Source organism: Protomyctophum bolini (assembly GCF_963924005.1).
Source record: "Protomyctophum bolini genome assembly, chromosome: 15".
NCBI lineage: Eukaryota > Metazoa > Chordata > Actinopteri > Myctophiformes > Myctophidae > Protomyctophum > Protomyctophum bolini.
Window position 1 is genome coordinate 11,957,103 of NC_137876.1, and position 16,061 is coordinate 11,973,163.

The 16,061-nt window shown below is 43.8% G+C and overlaps 1 protein-coding gene across 1 annotated transcript in view; it reads right to left on the bottom strand.

The window, feature by feature from the left end:
- The window catches only part of LOC308329970 (regulator of G-protein signaling 6-like), a 96,616-nt gene that overhangs the window by 13,913 nt on the left and 66,642 nt on the right, over window positions 1–16,061 (bottom strand). The window contains exons 4-8 of the mRNA XM_080784548.1: window positions 15,246–15,296; window positions 14,234–14,340; window positions 10,643–10,694; window positions 5,573–5,637; window positions 1,703–1,779 (exon numbers count right to left, since the gene is read on the bottom strand). Coding sequence (XP_080640674.1) covers window positions 1,703–1,779; window positions 5,573–5,637; window positions 10,643–10,694; window positions 14,234–14,340; window positions 15,246–15,296 — 352 coding nt within the window. The remainder of the gene's footprint in view (window positions 1–1,702; window positions 1,780–5,572; window positions 5,638–10,642; window positions 10,695–14,233; window positions 14,341–15,245; window positions 15,297–16,061) is intronic.

Consider the following 16,061-nt stretch of genomic DNA (forward strand, 5'->3'; position numbering starts at 1 on the left):
AAGCCATCACTCACTGAAACGGTGTTGTATACCAGGTGTTCCCAAACTTTTTTGGACCAGGTACCCCTTTTGGGGTAGATATTTTTCCAGGTACCCCCTCATCCTCGAAACACGGATAACAATATATTTACAACCACAAGCAGTGTTTCCTGCAGGAAAAAGCTTTGGCATGGTGCTGGGCACAGGCCGCAATTTTGATTAATTAATTAATTTGATTCATTCATTAATAAGATTAATTTGTATTATTGCTCTTGTATTGCTATTGGAGACACTGGGGGACACTGGGCAGGCACTGAGGAGGCACTGGGGAGACACTGGGGAGGCACTCAGGGGCACACTGGGGAGGCACTGGGAAGGCACTCGGGGGGCACACTGGGGAGGCATTGGGGAGGCACTCGGGGGGACACTGTCTAAATGTAGAAGTCTAAATGTAGACGTCTAAATGTATACGTCTAAATGTAGACGTCTAAATGTAGACGTCTAAATGTATACAGACATCTAAATGTAGACATCTAAATGTAGACGTCTAAATGTGTACGTCTAAATGTAGACGTCTAAATGTAGACGTCTAAATGTAGACGTCTAAATGTGTACGTCTTCTCTTATGGGGGTCCCTGGCATATCTTTTCAAATGGGGGTCCACAGGCTAAGTAGTGTAAATCTGGGGGTCCTTGACATGAAAAAGTTTGGGAACCACTGCTTTAAACACTTTAGCACTTTATGAACATGAACAAAATAGATGGGTCCCCCCTGGAACTCCCTCAGGTACCCCTGGGGTCCCCGGACCCCACTTTGGGAACCACTGTTGTATATGACATGAAGCCATCACTCACTGAAACGGTGTTGTATATGAGATGAAGCCATCACTCACTGAAACGGTGTTGTATATGACATGAAGCCATCACTCACTGAAACGGTGTTGTATATGACATGAAGCCATCACTCACTGAAACGGTGTTGTATATGACATGAAGCCATCACTCACTGAAATGGTGTTGTACATGACATGCAGACATCACTCTCTGAAATGCAGGGCGTTGCTGAAAATGAGCATCTGTGCTCAGCTACTTCCCTGGGTAAATAAAGGATAAAAAAAAGAAAAAAAAGAAAATGGTGTTGTACAGTATATGGAAGGAGGTAGGGCCCGCACACCATTCTTTTGGTAAAGAATTACTTTATTGAAAAAAGACAACGTTTCGATCTTGTCAGATCAGTATCGTATTGTATATGACATGAAGTCATCACTCTCTGAAACAGTGTTGTATACGACATGAAGCCATCACTCACTGAAACGGTGTTGTATACAGTATGACATGAAGCCATCACTCACTGAAACGGTGTTGTATATGACATGAAGCCATCACTCACTGAAACGGTGTTGTATATGACATGAAGTCATCACTCACTGAAACGGTGTTGTATACAGTATGACATGAAGCCACCACTCACTGAAACGGTGTTGTATACAGTATGACATGAAGCCACCACTCACTGAAACGGTGTTGTATACAGTATGACATGAAGCCACCACTCACTGAAACGGTGTTGTATACAGTATGACATGAAGCCATCACTCACTGAAACGGTGTTGTATACAGTATGACATGAAGCCACCACTCACTGAAACGGTGTTGTATACAGTATGACATGAAGCCACCACTCACTGAAACTGTGTTGTATATGACATGAAGCCATCACTCACTTGACTTGAGCTTCAGCCTGCATGAAGATGAACTCCCACTTCCTGGCGAAAGCTCTCTGCAAGCGGGCGAGGTTCTCCTGCGGGAAGCAATCGGCAGGAAAAAAGGTACTGAATTGTTTTACACAAACAAAAGTATCAATACTGTCATTTAGAAATACTGTGTTACAAGCAAAAGTCCGGAATTCAAAATGTAACCGTACAAAAGTAATGGCATCAAAGTGTATTTAAAGTGCCAAAAGTAAAAGTACTCGTTATGCAGAATGTATCATTTCATTTCATATGAATACAAATTGTTTGAAATTAGCCGATCTAGAAGCTCACAATGCGTCACGATGCGATGCATTGCAAGCTTGTAGATCTTGGCCGAAATGTGGCTGAAGTGGTGTTTTGTCATAAAAAAAAGAAAATCTACAAAGTAAATAGTTAGTTACTTAGTTAGCTACTTAGTTACTTTACACCGGTGCCGATCAGACGCCGGCATCATGGAGGAAGAAAGGAACATGTGTGTGTGTGTGTGTGTGTGTGTGTGTGTGTGTGTGTGTGTGTGTGTGACCATTATCGTAAATCAATTAAAACCGATTCAAAATGGTGACAATTTGAATCGTTATGCAAGCAGCAGAAAATACAGGATCTTTTGTTAGAGAAAAAAATTACGTTTTCAATCAAGAGAAGAAAATTAAAAGAGAAAGAAAATACTGGATGTGTGCATGTGTGTGTGGAGTTGAATAGTGCCAAAATAGAAAATACAAAATGACACCTCACACAGTCTCTTAATCCCCGTCTCCCTGTGTGTGTACAGTATGTGTTTGTTGAGTTGAATAGTGTTTTCTTTTGGATAGATATAGATTGTCATTATGACACTTAATGCGATACATTAATAGCATACAGAGTTCAACACCCCAACTCAAATGAGTATGTTATTAGTGTGGTTGCCCTAACGGGGCAACCAGACTATTAGTGTGGTTGCCCTAACGGGGCAACCAGACTATTGTTATTGTAAACGAGCGATACTTTGCCGCACTACTCCTCCCACAGTGTTTGCCGCACACACTCGAGCCATATGTCAAATTGACCGGCTTCATATGGAATCGTGTGCTTGTATTTTGCTAAGAGATCCGTTGTATAGTTTAATTGATATTAATTAATTAGTTCTCCATAGACTTATAATGGGGAAATCGAAGACTAAATGTAAGTATTTTTTTTCCATTGGAGACCGTAAGCGCCATATTTACAAGACTTGGGAGGGGGGGGGTTCATAAAAATTATGAAAATTAATTTAAAAGGAATTACATCAGTCGGCCTCATGGTGGAGCTATAACAGCCCACTTTACGTTTTTCCCTATAACTCTTGAACCGTAAGTCGTAAAATCAAAATGTCTTTTTCCATGGATTCCTTGGGTCATGATGCATTGGTTGGCAAAATTAGTGGGAGGGGCCTATTGACTGCGGCAACCACACATTGCATTTCTTAAAAATTGCGACCTTTCTACTAGTTATCTATTGTCGCAGGAAAATGGGTCAATTTGAGGTTTATGAACCTCCATAAAGTGCAATTAAAGATTTTATGCTAAATTTATATGTAATATTGCACTTTTCATAAAAGCTTGTGTTTAAATGTTTAACTGGACCCGGCCTTTATAGAAATATGTAGGCCTACAGCAATAAAGCTGCAACTGACATATCCACCAGAGCAGCATCTACACAGCAGTTTTCATGTATATACTATATATATATATATATATATATATATATATATATACACACACACATATATATAATATATATATATACACACACACACATATATATAATTTTTGCTCAGACAGCTTTTCTTGTGAAAGGATCAAAACCCTGTACTGCAAAATCATCACTTTTTAAGAAACTTACCGACGTTAATCCAACAACAAACCACCTCACCTTACTGTTTTTTTAATATCCCGTTTCCCACACAAAAGGCCCTTCTAGGCGACGGGTGTTGCAAACGATTGCATTTTTAACATGCAAGACGCAAACAACGCGCCTCGCGACGACGCGATCATAAACATCTGCCAAACATTACCTGACCTCATTATACTGTACAAGTGAAAAGCGACTACAGTAGCAGGTCATGTAATGGTGAGGGGGATGACGCCTGGGGGCACGGCATGACCTGGATATGAAACACAGACCGCTGGACAGCAGTCCAACAGTGGGCCAGAGTGCACACACATTGCTACACGCCAGTGTCCAAATAGCTATTGAAATACCCAGAGGGAAGTGGTGAGAAAAAGTTTCAATATACCGCAATGTAGAACTACTCTGTTAGAAATAAATGTCCGGAATTCAAATATTACTTGAGTAAAAGTACAGTATTCAACATTTTCATACAAAAATAAATCTTTTGAAAATAGCAGATCTACAAAAACCTATTTGGAAAATATCATCTTAAAATGGTCAAAGCGTATATAGGGCTGAATTGGGTAACTAAATTATAATGTATAACTAAAGTCTTATATATTATATATAATAATATTTCATTTTGTACAGTACACTCTGGGTTCAATGAACACTGAGGATTCAAACTCTATTGTACTGTAGAGTCATTATGGTTAATATTTAAAAGGTCTGCAAGGAAAGTGTTACCCGCTGAAAATGAAGTCTTGTATGACAGTCAGAAATGCTGGTACTGTATTCTGTGCTTTGTCCTGTGTTGCAAATGTTGCAGAATAGACTGCAACATTTTAATTTCGATTTGCAACAATAAACTGTCAATTAATAATACTAACAAATATGTCCTTGGCCTACTTGAAGCGTGCATGGAATTTGGCGCTGATGGTGTGCGAGATCAGCCCCGGACAAACGGGCAAACAAACAGAGTACTTGCCTCTGCAAAGACATCCCATGAAAAGCTCTGGAGTCAATATGATCACGTTGTAGCCTGTGCACTGTGCAGTGTGATGATACAACAATATGATCACGTTGTAGCCTGTGCACTGTGCAGTGTGATGGTACAACAATATGATCACGTTGTAGCCTGTGCAGTGTGATGATACAACAATATGATCACGTTGTAGCCTGTGCAGTGTGCAGTGTGATGATACAACAATATGATCACGTTGTAGCCTGTGCACTGTGCAGTGTAATGATACAACAATATGATCACGTTGTAGCCTGTGCACTGTGCAGTGTAATGATACAACAATATGATCACGTTGTAGCCTGTGCACTGTGCAGTGTAATGATGATACAACAATATGATCACGTAGTAGCATGTGCACTGTGATGGTACAACAATATGATCACGTTGTAGCCTGTGCAGTGTGATGATACAATATGATCACGTTGTAGCCTGTGCAGTGTGCAGTGTGATGGTACAACAATATGATCACATTGTAGCCTGTGCAGTGTGATGGTACAACAATATGATGAAGTTGTAGCCTGTGCCGTGTGATGGACCTGGTACAACAATATGATCACGTTGTAGCCTGTGCAGTGTGATGGTACAACAATATGATCACATTGTAGCCTGTGCAGTGTGATGGTACAACAATATGATCACATTGTAGCCTGTGCAGTGTGATGGTACAACAATATGATCACATTGTAGCCTGTGCAGTGTGATGGTACAACAATATGATCTGATCACGTTGTAGCCTGTGCACTGTGCAGTGTGATGGTACAACAATATGATCACATTGTAGCCTGTGCAGTGTGATGGTACAACAATATGATCACGTTGTAGCCTGTGCAGTGTGATGGACCTGGTACAACAATATGATCACATTGTAGCCTGTGCAGTGTGATGGTACAACAATATGATCACGTTGTAGCCTGTGCAGTGTGGTGATACAACTGACCTGGAAACTTCACGCTGAGACTCACAGTACTTACCGCTTCATAATCAGCTAGCTCCAGCCTGGCCTTGTTTTGCATTGTGCGCTTGCACAGGTAAATGGCTGAAGGAAGCAAAGACAGACAGAGACAGAGACAGACAGAGAAAGAGAGAGAAACAGAGATTGGGACAGACAGAAAGACTGAGAAAAAGCAAGTGGGTGCATGCAGTCACAGGGTTACAAAGCCAGACGCTTTGTCATTTAGACTTTTACTAGAAAGCTAAAGGAAAGGAGGTCACCTCTTTTGGCACGTTCAGAATGGAGCCTACACAAACCCAAAGTGACTGGAGAAGAGGTGCTCTGATCTTTTTTTTCCTTCACGATTGCCAATACGATACCGATGCGTAAGGGTTGAATATTGAATATTTCCAAAATGATTGTGTGTGGGGAGAGGCCTGTCACAAAAATGAAAAGTGATATTCTATATATCTGATTGACTTTTATACCACTTAAATTGTATAAAAGATCACCGATCGAGTCATTTGGAGTGAAAATCGTCTGATTTAACTCCGATTGATCAGAGCATCTCTAGACTGGAGACTTTGTCATGGCCCGTTCCTTTACTGGTCAGCTAATCTCGTCAGCCTGCTAGGATTGTCCTCGGCGGGAGATCCATGTGCAGGGCCAGACGCTCACAGATACATTACAGAAGAAACGGCCTCCTGGGCCAGCCGGCAGGTGCCAATAACAGATCCATAGCCTCCACTGTGGAGAGATGGGGACTGTGAAGACCTTTACACAGTGGCGGCATGTCAAGTAATGTAAACATGCATCAAATCTATTCATAGACGGTAGATGATGTCTCCTTCAGAAAGACAGATACCTTTAATTGCAGTGTGGACGTTCAGAAGGATCGATGTGAATAAAGAACCATAACATCCATCCAACTTCAACCGCTTATCCGTAGTCGTGTCGCAGGGGCAACAGCTCCACCAGAGAGCTCCAGACTTCCCTCCCCAGAGCAACATTAGTAACTTCCTCCTGGGGGATCCCGAGGCGTTCCAAGGGCAGTGAGTCGTGATTACTACTGCGCCTTAGTCTGCCCCAAGGTCTCCTCCCAGTGGGATGTGCCTCGAGGACCTCCCTAGGGAGACGCCCGAGAGGCATCCTATCCAGATGCCAGAACCACCTAAGATGGCTACTTTCCAGGCGTAGAAGCAGCGACTCTACTCAATCAATCTTTATTTGTCACATACATATTTAAAAAAAGTAGTATCTTTAAAATGCAGTGAAATGTATGTAGGTCAGCCCCACTTGACCACAGGTTAAAGGGCAACAAGAAATACGCCCCCCTTAACATGATGTTAAAACACTTCCAACCATAAAACAGCAAGACTATAAATAACAACAAATAATAACATCCATAATGGTATTTGTGTCATCTCACTGTGTAAATCCATTCATGAATTAATGTCATGTCCATGTAAAGGGGGGGGGGGGGGGGGGGGGTTGTATGTGCTCCACGCTCAAGTGCATGGGTGATGACCCGATCCCTGTCGTCTCTCAAGGTCCATTTAGAATCCTAATGGCCTGGGGAAAAACTTTTCCTCAGTCTTTCCAGGACAGCCTTGTGTATCCTGTATCTCTTCCCGGACTTCAGCAGCTCAAACTGACCATGAGCCGGGTGGGTACTGTCCTCCATGATCCGCTTGGTCTTTGTTCTGCAGCGCTTGGTGTAGATCTCCTGGAGGGCTGGGAAGCTGCCTCCTGTGATCCTCCCCGCCATCCTGACGACCCTCTGCAGGGCTTGCTGGTCTCGCACCGTACAGTTCCCATACCAAGCTGTGATGTTACCTGACAGGACACTCTCTATGGTGCAGGTGTAGAAGTTGTGTAGTGCAAGAGGAGACACTCCAAACGATCTCAGACGTCTCAGATGGTACAGCCTCTGCCGTGACTTCTTCACCACAGCGTTCGTCTGGGTTGATCATGACAGGTCTTCAGTCAGGTGGACTCCTAGATATTTAAAACAGGTTACCCTTTCCACCATAGTCTCACTGATGTTAAGGGGGTGTAGTTCTTGTTGCCCTTTAACCTGAAGTCCACTATCATCTCCTTTGTTTTGCTGGTGTTCAGGAGGAGACCAGTGAGTCAGTCTCTCCACCTCCTCCAGGTAGGGGGACTCATTCCCCTCTGAAATCAGGCCAATCACAGCCGTGTCATCTGCAAACTTCACAATGGAATTCGATGCCTGGGTCACACAGTCATGTGTGTACAGAGAGTACAGTAGTGGACTCAGTACGCAGCCTTGTGGTGCACTTGTGTTGAGGGTCATGGTTGATGAGATATGTCTTCCGGCTTTCACCACCTGTGGTCCTGCCTGTCAGGAAGTCATGGATCCATCGACACAGTGTGCTGCTGACTCCTAGGTCCCTTAGTTTACTGATGAGCCTGGATGGAATGATGGTGTTGAAAGCGGAGCTATAATCAATAAATAATAGCCTCACGTAAGTATCCTTCTTCTTCTTGTCGTCTAGATGGACAAGAGCAGTCTTAAGGATATGCTCGATGGCATCATCGGTGGATCTATTGGGACGATAGGCAAACTGTAGGTTGTCAAATGACCCTGGCAGTAGGGAGGAAATGTGGCCCTTAATCAGCTTTTCAAAGCACTTCATCACTACTGAGGCGATAGTCATTTAGACAGCTAGGTTTTGGGATCTTGGGTACCGGGATAATAACGGACTCCTTGAAGCATGTGGGAATAATAGACTGGGCCAGAGAGTGATTGAATATTGCTGTGAATACTGGTGCAAGTTGGTCGGCACATGCTTTCAGTACTCGTCCTGCAATGCCATCTGGTCCTGCAGCCTTCCTGATGTTCACTTTACTGAACACCCTCCTCACCGAATGCTCAGATACTGTGAGAGGGCTATCCTCTGCCTCTCTGACTGTCTCTGCTCTATCTGCACTGACCTGCCTGTTACCAGGCGTCTCAAAGCGTGCATAAAAGTTGTTTAGTTCATTTGCCAGAGACATGTCAGCATTTTCCAAGGAGGGGGGAGGTGCTTTATAGTCTGTCATCTCCCTCAACCCTTTCCACAAACTCCTAGAGTCTCCTTGTTTGAACTGTAGATCCACCTTTTCTCCATACTGCCTGTAACATGCTGTCTATAGGCATCCTTATTGCCCGTCACCAGCCCTGACTTGAGTGGCTGTTCTCCTTTTCAGAGCCTCACGGATATTTCTATTTATCCAGGGTTTCTGGTTTGGAAATATCCTAATGGTGGACTTGTGGATTACAGCCTCTGTTGTCTTACAAATAGTGTCTAGTACAGACGTAGTGAAAGCATTAATGTCACTTATGGGGGATGAGCTGCTATACTCACTCTACGCAACCTGCAGCGAAGCTTCTGACTGGTCTGTCAAACGAGAGACCGTCCGCGTCACCGGTGCGCGCCCCTGGCGTTTGTTGACATACGCTGGTTTCAGTATAATAGCAGCGTGGTCACTCCCCCCAATAGTAGGAAGGACTTGGGGTTTATACCCTCCCTTGAGGAGAGAATAACAGTGATCCAAGGTATTTTTACCTCGTGTGGCGAAGTCAATGTGTTGATAAAAGTTAGGCAACACTGACTTTAAATTAACGTGATTAAAATCGCCCGCCACGATAAAGTCGGGGATTCTTCGTCTGTAGCCCACTTAGGCTGTTTCTCCTTTCTCGCGTGTGGTGGAATATAAACAGCTGTAAATATCACCGATGAGAATTCCCGTGGGAGAAAGGGTCTACATTTTAATGACAATTGTTCCAGATCGGGTGAGCAGGAGCTGGCCAGTTTTGTAACACTTCTAGCGTCACACCAGTCCTTGTTGATCATACAACAGACACCTCCTCCCGTCTGTCTCTCAGATTCCTCCGTTCTGTCCTGGCGATACCCATTAAAAGCGTCCGATGGCCTGATCGCATGATCTTGATCATCAGGTGTCAGCCAAGTCTCCACGAAACAGAGAATGTTACAGTTTCTAATATCTCTTTGATATTTTACTCGTCCCCGGAGATCATTCAGCTGATACTCATTCTTCAGGGACCGGACGTTTGCAAGTAGAATGGAGGGCAGCGAAAGCCTATATGTGCACCGCTTTCTCACATTCAGTTTTATACCTCCACGACTACCACTGTGTTTTCTTCTAATCCTGGATCTTCTCAGAAGCTCAACAGGCCATGATGTGGACTGGAGTAGTGGAGAGGCATGGGAGTGGTGGTGAGTGCCAATATCCACCAGTGTTTGACGATCATATGTCATTTCCGCGGTGCAACTTAACCCATTCTGACCTGAGATCAGATTCATACGAGGTTTCCACTGGACACGCACTGGTCTGATGAACCCATTCTGACCTGAGATCAGATTCTAAAAATGTCAGTCGTTCTTCGATTTTTCAAAAATAGCAGACCTACAAGCTCGTAGCGCGCCACTCGGTGGCGCGCTATGAGCTTGTAGATCTGCTATTTTTCAATAGCTAAAGCATAACATGATGCTGACACCAAAATGGGTTCCCGTAAACTTTTAAACCTAAAACTGTCCCTAAGTACAATGCATACAGTATAGCCTTTTATCACGTAAACAGCACTATCTGTCAGAGCAACCTGACGGCGTCTGGAAGCGTCCGCGCCAACTTGCACGTCTCTGAGTCTCTCTCACGTGACTGAACCTCTCACCCTATCTCTAATGTCTCATTCCCAAATGGACTGAATAAAAATGACTGCTTTATTGGGGTGTAATATTCACACTGTGCCCCCTTCATACTGCAAAGAATTACATGACAATATGTAATTACTTGTCTGAAACAACTTTCCTTTGTTACTATGTTTAAGATTATTCCCCTTGTTTCATGATTATTTTTTTACTTTTGGCAAGTCACATTATCATTTAAGTGGAAATTCTTGAAAGCATCTAATGATCTGCCCATGCAAATTCAGTAAGGAAATTTGTGAAAATGATCTTGAACGAATACTGAAAGGTCTGAATACAAGTTAATAGTTGTTTTTATTTGCAGTGAGATTTGAATGACTTAACTGGACAGAGAGAGAGAGAGAGAAACTGCCAGCGGGTCCATAATCTTGACTTACCATAGTCGGTGTTTTCTGGCTCCCAACAGTTTGAAGGCCAGAAGTATGGAGACTGTTGAGGAAAAACAAACAAAAACAAAGATGAAGTCCCCGTCAAGCAACAGTTCCCAGTGGTGGAAAGAAACTACGAAAATGTTGTCTCTGTCGGGTGGAAACTTCACTCACATGTCCAAAACTGTTTCCTGAAAGCCTTTCACCATTCAAGTTCTAAAGTGTTAAATGTAGCAGAACTACAAGCTTGAAAATGTCACTTTACATCGTGTTTCGAGCTTGCGGATCTGCTACTTTTGTGTGATGCTGTAGTATGATCAAGTAGAGCGTTAATTTATATTGAAAATAAGTTTGAATATGGAGATAGGAGGTTTCTAAAGTACGCTACAATTTTGAGGTACTTTTCCTTTTCCTTTATGTACGTCTTTCAATGCTATATATACACTTTTATCTCAGGAGACATTAGGCCTTTGGTCATCAGGCAGAACATGAACATGAACTCTGCTACTTTCCGTAGGCAAGAAACATCCGAAAAACCACCATTGCACGTTCCATTTTTCTTTCGTTTTTTTGACAACTTGACAAATACACATGCCGATATACAGTAGCACTACAGCATGTACAGTACACATGCTGTAATTACTCCTGCAACTACCTAAAGCCCCCCTGTGCTCGTCTTCAGTGCCATACCGGAGGTCAGAAGAGGCTTGACGTGTCAGATAATAATCAATAGCTTCCTTACGCACCTTGGGGACGGGCCACTGCACAGTAACTATTCTCTCTATCCATATTTCATCATCTATTGCAACTGATATTACTGATTCAATGTTCATTCCCTGGCCCATTAATAATGGATCTGTCAGATCCATCATGCATTCTTAATGGCGAAAGGGGCAGAATTAGAATGAGGGTAATGCTCGTCCATAAAGCGCAGTTCATTTCCAATGTTAACTCTCAAAATGATAATTAGTCCCCGGAACAAAAGCCTGACACTTATGGATGTGCTGTGATTAAGTACAAGCAGGAATGAATAGAAAGGTTAATGCGTGGCGCTCCTTCTCCTCTCTTCAATCTTCATTTCAACTCGGGGAGAGGATGAAAAGATGAAAGGTTTTCGCGGCCGCACGCGTAAATAAGCCAATTCCGGCTGGAAGTCAGAGCAATGGAGGGACATTGTCATCATAACATCACGGTGTTCCACCACCAGTGTGGCAGCCTATTTCCTATTTATAGCTACGTGGCATTACGCACGGGGAAGGAAGGAGAAAAGTCCCCAGGCACAGTTGAATCGCGGTACATTATTCGGTGACGAACACAAGGATACATATATTTCAAAATGTGCCACACGGTAGCGGGTCTCTCTGTATTGGTGTGTGTGACGCACGGGCCTTAATTGTTGCATCATGACAACATCAGAGAGAATATTTTTAGCTGCTACTCAATGCGAAGGGTGACACACATGTTTCTACCCCCCATCCCCCACCACACCACCCCGCAAACAAACACATACATGGTTGTACTGTATTACTGCACTTGGGAGGACATCAGCGTTGAACAGTGATCTTTATGAATGTATTTATTATTTAAGTTTGTATTCCACGATTTTGCAACCCATTTTTTCACCCGGTGTACCGGGTGTAATCCTGGGCGTAGCTCTCCCTCTGCCAACCTGGGGAGAGCCCCGAACATGCTTCCTTCAATGCATGAGGACTGAGCAGGCCGCTTCTTCTGAATGCCATTTAAAAAAAAGAAAACACCAATTTCGTGGATCTACAAGCTCACAGCATGCAGCGCTGTGATGCGTTATGAGCTTATAGATCGGCTATTTCTTTTATTTAGGGGGGGGGGGGGGGGGACACAAACCTGCACACGCACACGTACAGTAAATGTAAATCAGGTATAACTCTCTAACCCAATCCCCCAAACCTAATCTCTAAACACCTCATCCTAATCCTAACCTGAATATTTTTAATAACCACAAAACAATTTCTGTGTTTCTGTGTCAATGTTTCTGTGAAAATTCCTCAAAATCTACTACACTTATGGGGACATTAGGCCCATGCATGCATCTGTTGATCGATTGACAGATTAGTAACGGTTTGCAAATGAATAGCACAGTGGTACGATTATTCAATGATGCTAAAAGCATAACAAAAAAAGAGGGCTTGTTTCCATTGTGGTCCTGTGTATTCAATTAATTAGATCGTAATACAGGTGCACGCACGCACGCGCACACACATACCATCAACTCCAGCACATGCACATAATGCCTTTCTTAATCTAGGGCAATAGAAGTGTAGATGGATTGGGAGGAAGGAGGAGGGTGTGTGGTGTGACTGGGAAAAGCGCAGCACTTCCGATAGTGAAAGGCTATAGTCTCCAGTGTTGCAGGAGCAACCATGTCTACGAAAACAAGCCCAAAAGAAGCAACTAGGTTACATATTATGCACACTTTAAACATATATGCATCAGATATTTGAAAATAGCCAACCTACAAGTATCATTTTGAATATCTCTTTGAAACAACTAAATATTGCGTCATTCTGGGATGGGGGGGGGAGGCCTTGGCGGGAGGGTTATTTTTCTTTGTTTTTCGAATGTCTTTTTCCTAATACATTCATTGTGGAGGTCCTTGACATTGACAAATGTGTGAGAACCTTAAACAACATTTAGGCAGCAAGCCCAAAACAAGCAACTACACTTTAGAAACAACTGCCAGTATTTACCAAGTGACTTTAGAGGAAAAACAAGCCCAACGTTGCTTAAATATAATAAAGCACACAGCACATGGCAACACTGCTGGCCTGGCTGCATTAGCATGCTAATGGCCACGGTTGGAGGAGTAGAGTGAGTCACAGCGGAGGACAATAGGCCATCAGCAAGACCTGTCACACTTCATACTGGTTCATAGCGGAAGAAACCACACCCCTGCAGCTGGCCGCCTGCCTGGCGTACATTCCCCCAAAGGCTAAACCCTCTGCCCATATCAACACAACTTCTGACATGCAGGGAGTCATTAGAGTGTCTTAAGGAGAGACTCAACCTTCATAGGGCGAAGGACCAGTGGTGGAAAAAGTGCTCACATTTGTGTCGGGAATTCAAAATGTACTTGAGCGAAAGTAGAAAAGTTACAGTACATCTTCTGAACAGGTACATAAGAGCAAAACTCATTTTTGTTTGGCTTAATTCCTTTGGACAATGCCCGGAGCATACTGTACTACTGTAGGTATAGATCCGTCCGATAACAAATAGCAGATCAACGTGTCGCAATTCTGTTTTAAACATTAAAGTCTAGCCGTGGGTTTTTATAAATAATCAACAAATGAAAAAGTATCAACAAGAGCTTATGACTGAATCATAACTACATTGGATCCAATGGAAGACAGGTTATTCTTACCCCCCATTTCCTGAAAAATAACGGTTTTGGACATACAAGGTTTCCGCCCAACACCCGCGACGATAAACGTATATCACTGAAACAAGTGATAGTGCTGTATTTGCTGTATTGACTTATTGAAAGGACTCCATGCATATATACCCAGGGCATATATACCCAGGGCTTCCCTAGACCGTGGTGCAGCTCTTGGTATCTCACTGTACCTGAAAGCGGTAAAGGGTGCCGTCGTCTTTGAGCGTGAGGACGTGGTCCGAGATGGGGAAGAAGTAGCCCTGGGCAGCGACCAGACTTCCCAGGTGGATGGCTTCGGCTGTCGAGAAAATAAAACGGCAAACAAGGTTAGTTGGGCGGAAATGTACAATATTTTATTATTGTAATATTTATATATATATTTCAATAGCACCGGTGCAGCAGTGGTTTTCAACCTTTCCAGGCCGTGCTCCCCCCCCCCCCCCCCCCCCCCCCCCAAAAACAAAATAACTAAAGAAAGAAAAAAATAATCACCCTACCCTGACAAGTAGGCTACTTGGAATTGTAAGAGTTGAGGCATTACATTTAGTTTGAATCGGTTCCATAGATAACTTTTTTATCATAAGTAAGGAGTATTTCTTTTTCATAAGTAATATTTTGAAGATACCGGTACATATATTTTTTGCTTTTTCTGCCTTTATTGATAGGTTGAGGTTGAAAGTAGACTGACAGGAAATGGGGAGAGAGATGGGGGGAAGACATGTGGCAAAGGCTGTCGGGATCGGGAGTCGAACCTGTGGCTCGCCGTCAGGTTCGGCAGCCTAGGTGCCAGACGGTTGAGCTAACCGTCCGGGCCAATTTGACCAAAGTTTGACCAGTTTTTATATATCGGTAGGTAATGTTGTAGTTTATGGATTACATTTGATGAAGTTTAATGTTTATTTTTTCCTTTCTTTTTTCTTGAGGCAGGTCATCTGGGGAACCCCCCCAAAATCACACGGGGAACCCCGGGGGTCTCGACCTACCGGTGGGGAACCCCGGGGGTCTCGACCTACCGGTGGGGAACCCCGGGGGTCTCGACCTACCGGTTGAGAACCACTGTGGTACAGCATGCATGGTGGCATGGCACACGCGCACACACACACACACACACACACACACACACACACACACACACACACACACACGCGCACACACACACACACACACACACACAATACAAACACACAATACAAACACACATACCTGAATCCTCAATGGAGAGGTTTTTCATCAGCCACTGAACAATGTCCGCTCCTGGCACACAGAGAAAGGATTAATGCTTTTAATGCTTATACAAACAAACAAACTGTCCTTGAGCAAGTGTTTGTGAACATGGCATCTTCCACACATTGTTGTTCTCCATGTTGGCGTTTAGCACCGGCTGTGCTAGGCAGGGACGGATTAACCCCCACGAGGGCCCCTTACTAGGCCGGGAATTTAACAACTTCAACGGCCAATGAAGGGCCTCAAACCCAGTACCGTGCGGTCCAATTTGTCTCGAAGGGCCCCTGAGAGCCATGGGCCCCTGGGCCACGGCCCCACTGGCCCTATGGCTAATTTGGCCCTGGTGCCAGGGAGCCGTGCCTCACAACTATGGATGGCGTGGGTCAGGGCTGAGTAGGTGTTTTCAGAGCGAATGCATTTGAAAAGCCACTCTCATCCTAAAGGACTCACCTCTCACAACTCCTGGACCGCACGCTAATTTGGGCCAGACTCTGTTCTTGGCAGAGGCTGTGTGTGGATGTGCATGTGTAACATGTGCATGTGTGTGCGAGAGAGAGAGAATCCTTAGGCCTGGGGTAGTCATGTAAAGGAGTGATTCACAGACGAACGCACAAAAACACACACACAAACACACACATAATTATGCATTGTGCATGCCCCCCCCCCCCACACACACACACACACACAGTTTACAAGTCTCTGTGACAAGGTCAACAACCAACCATAGCCATCCTCTCCATGGTTGTTAAGGTCTTCTAATTTGCCTCCATCTGGAGCAGCAATTTAAATGAGCCC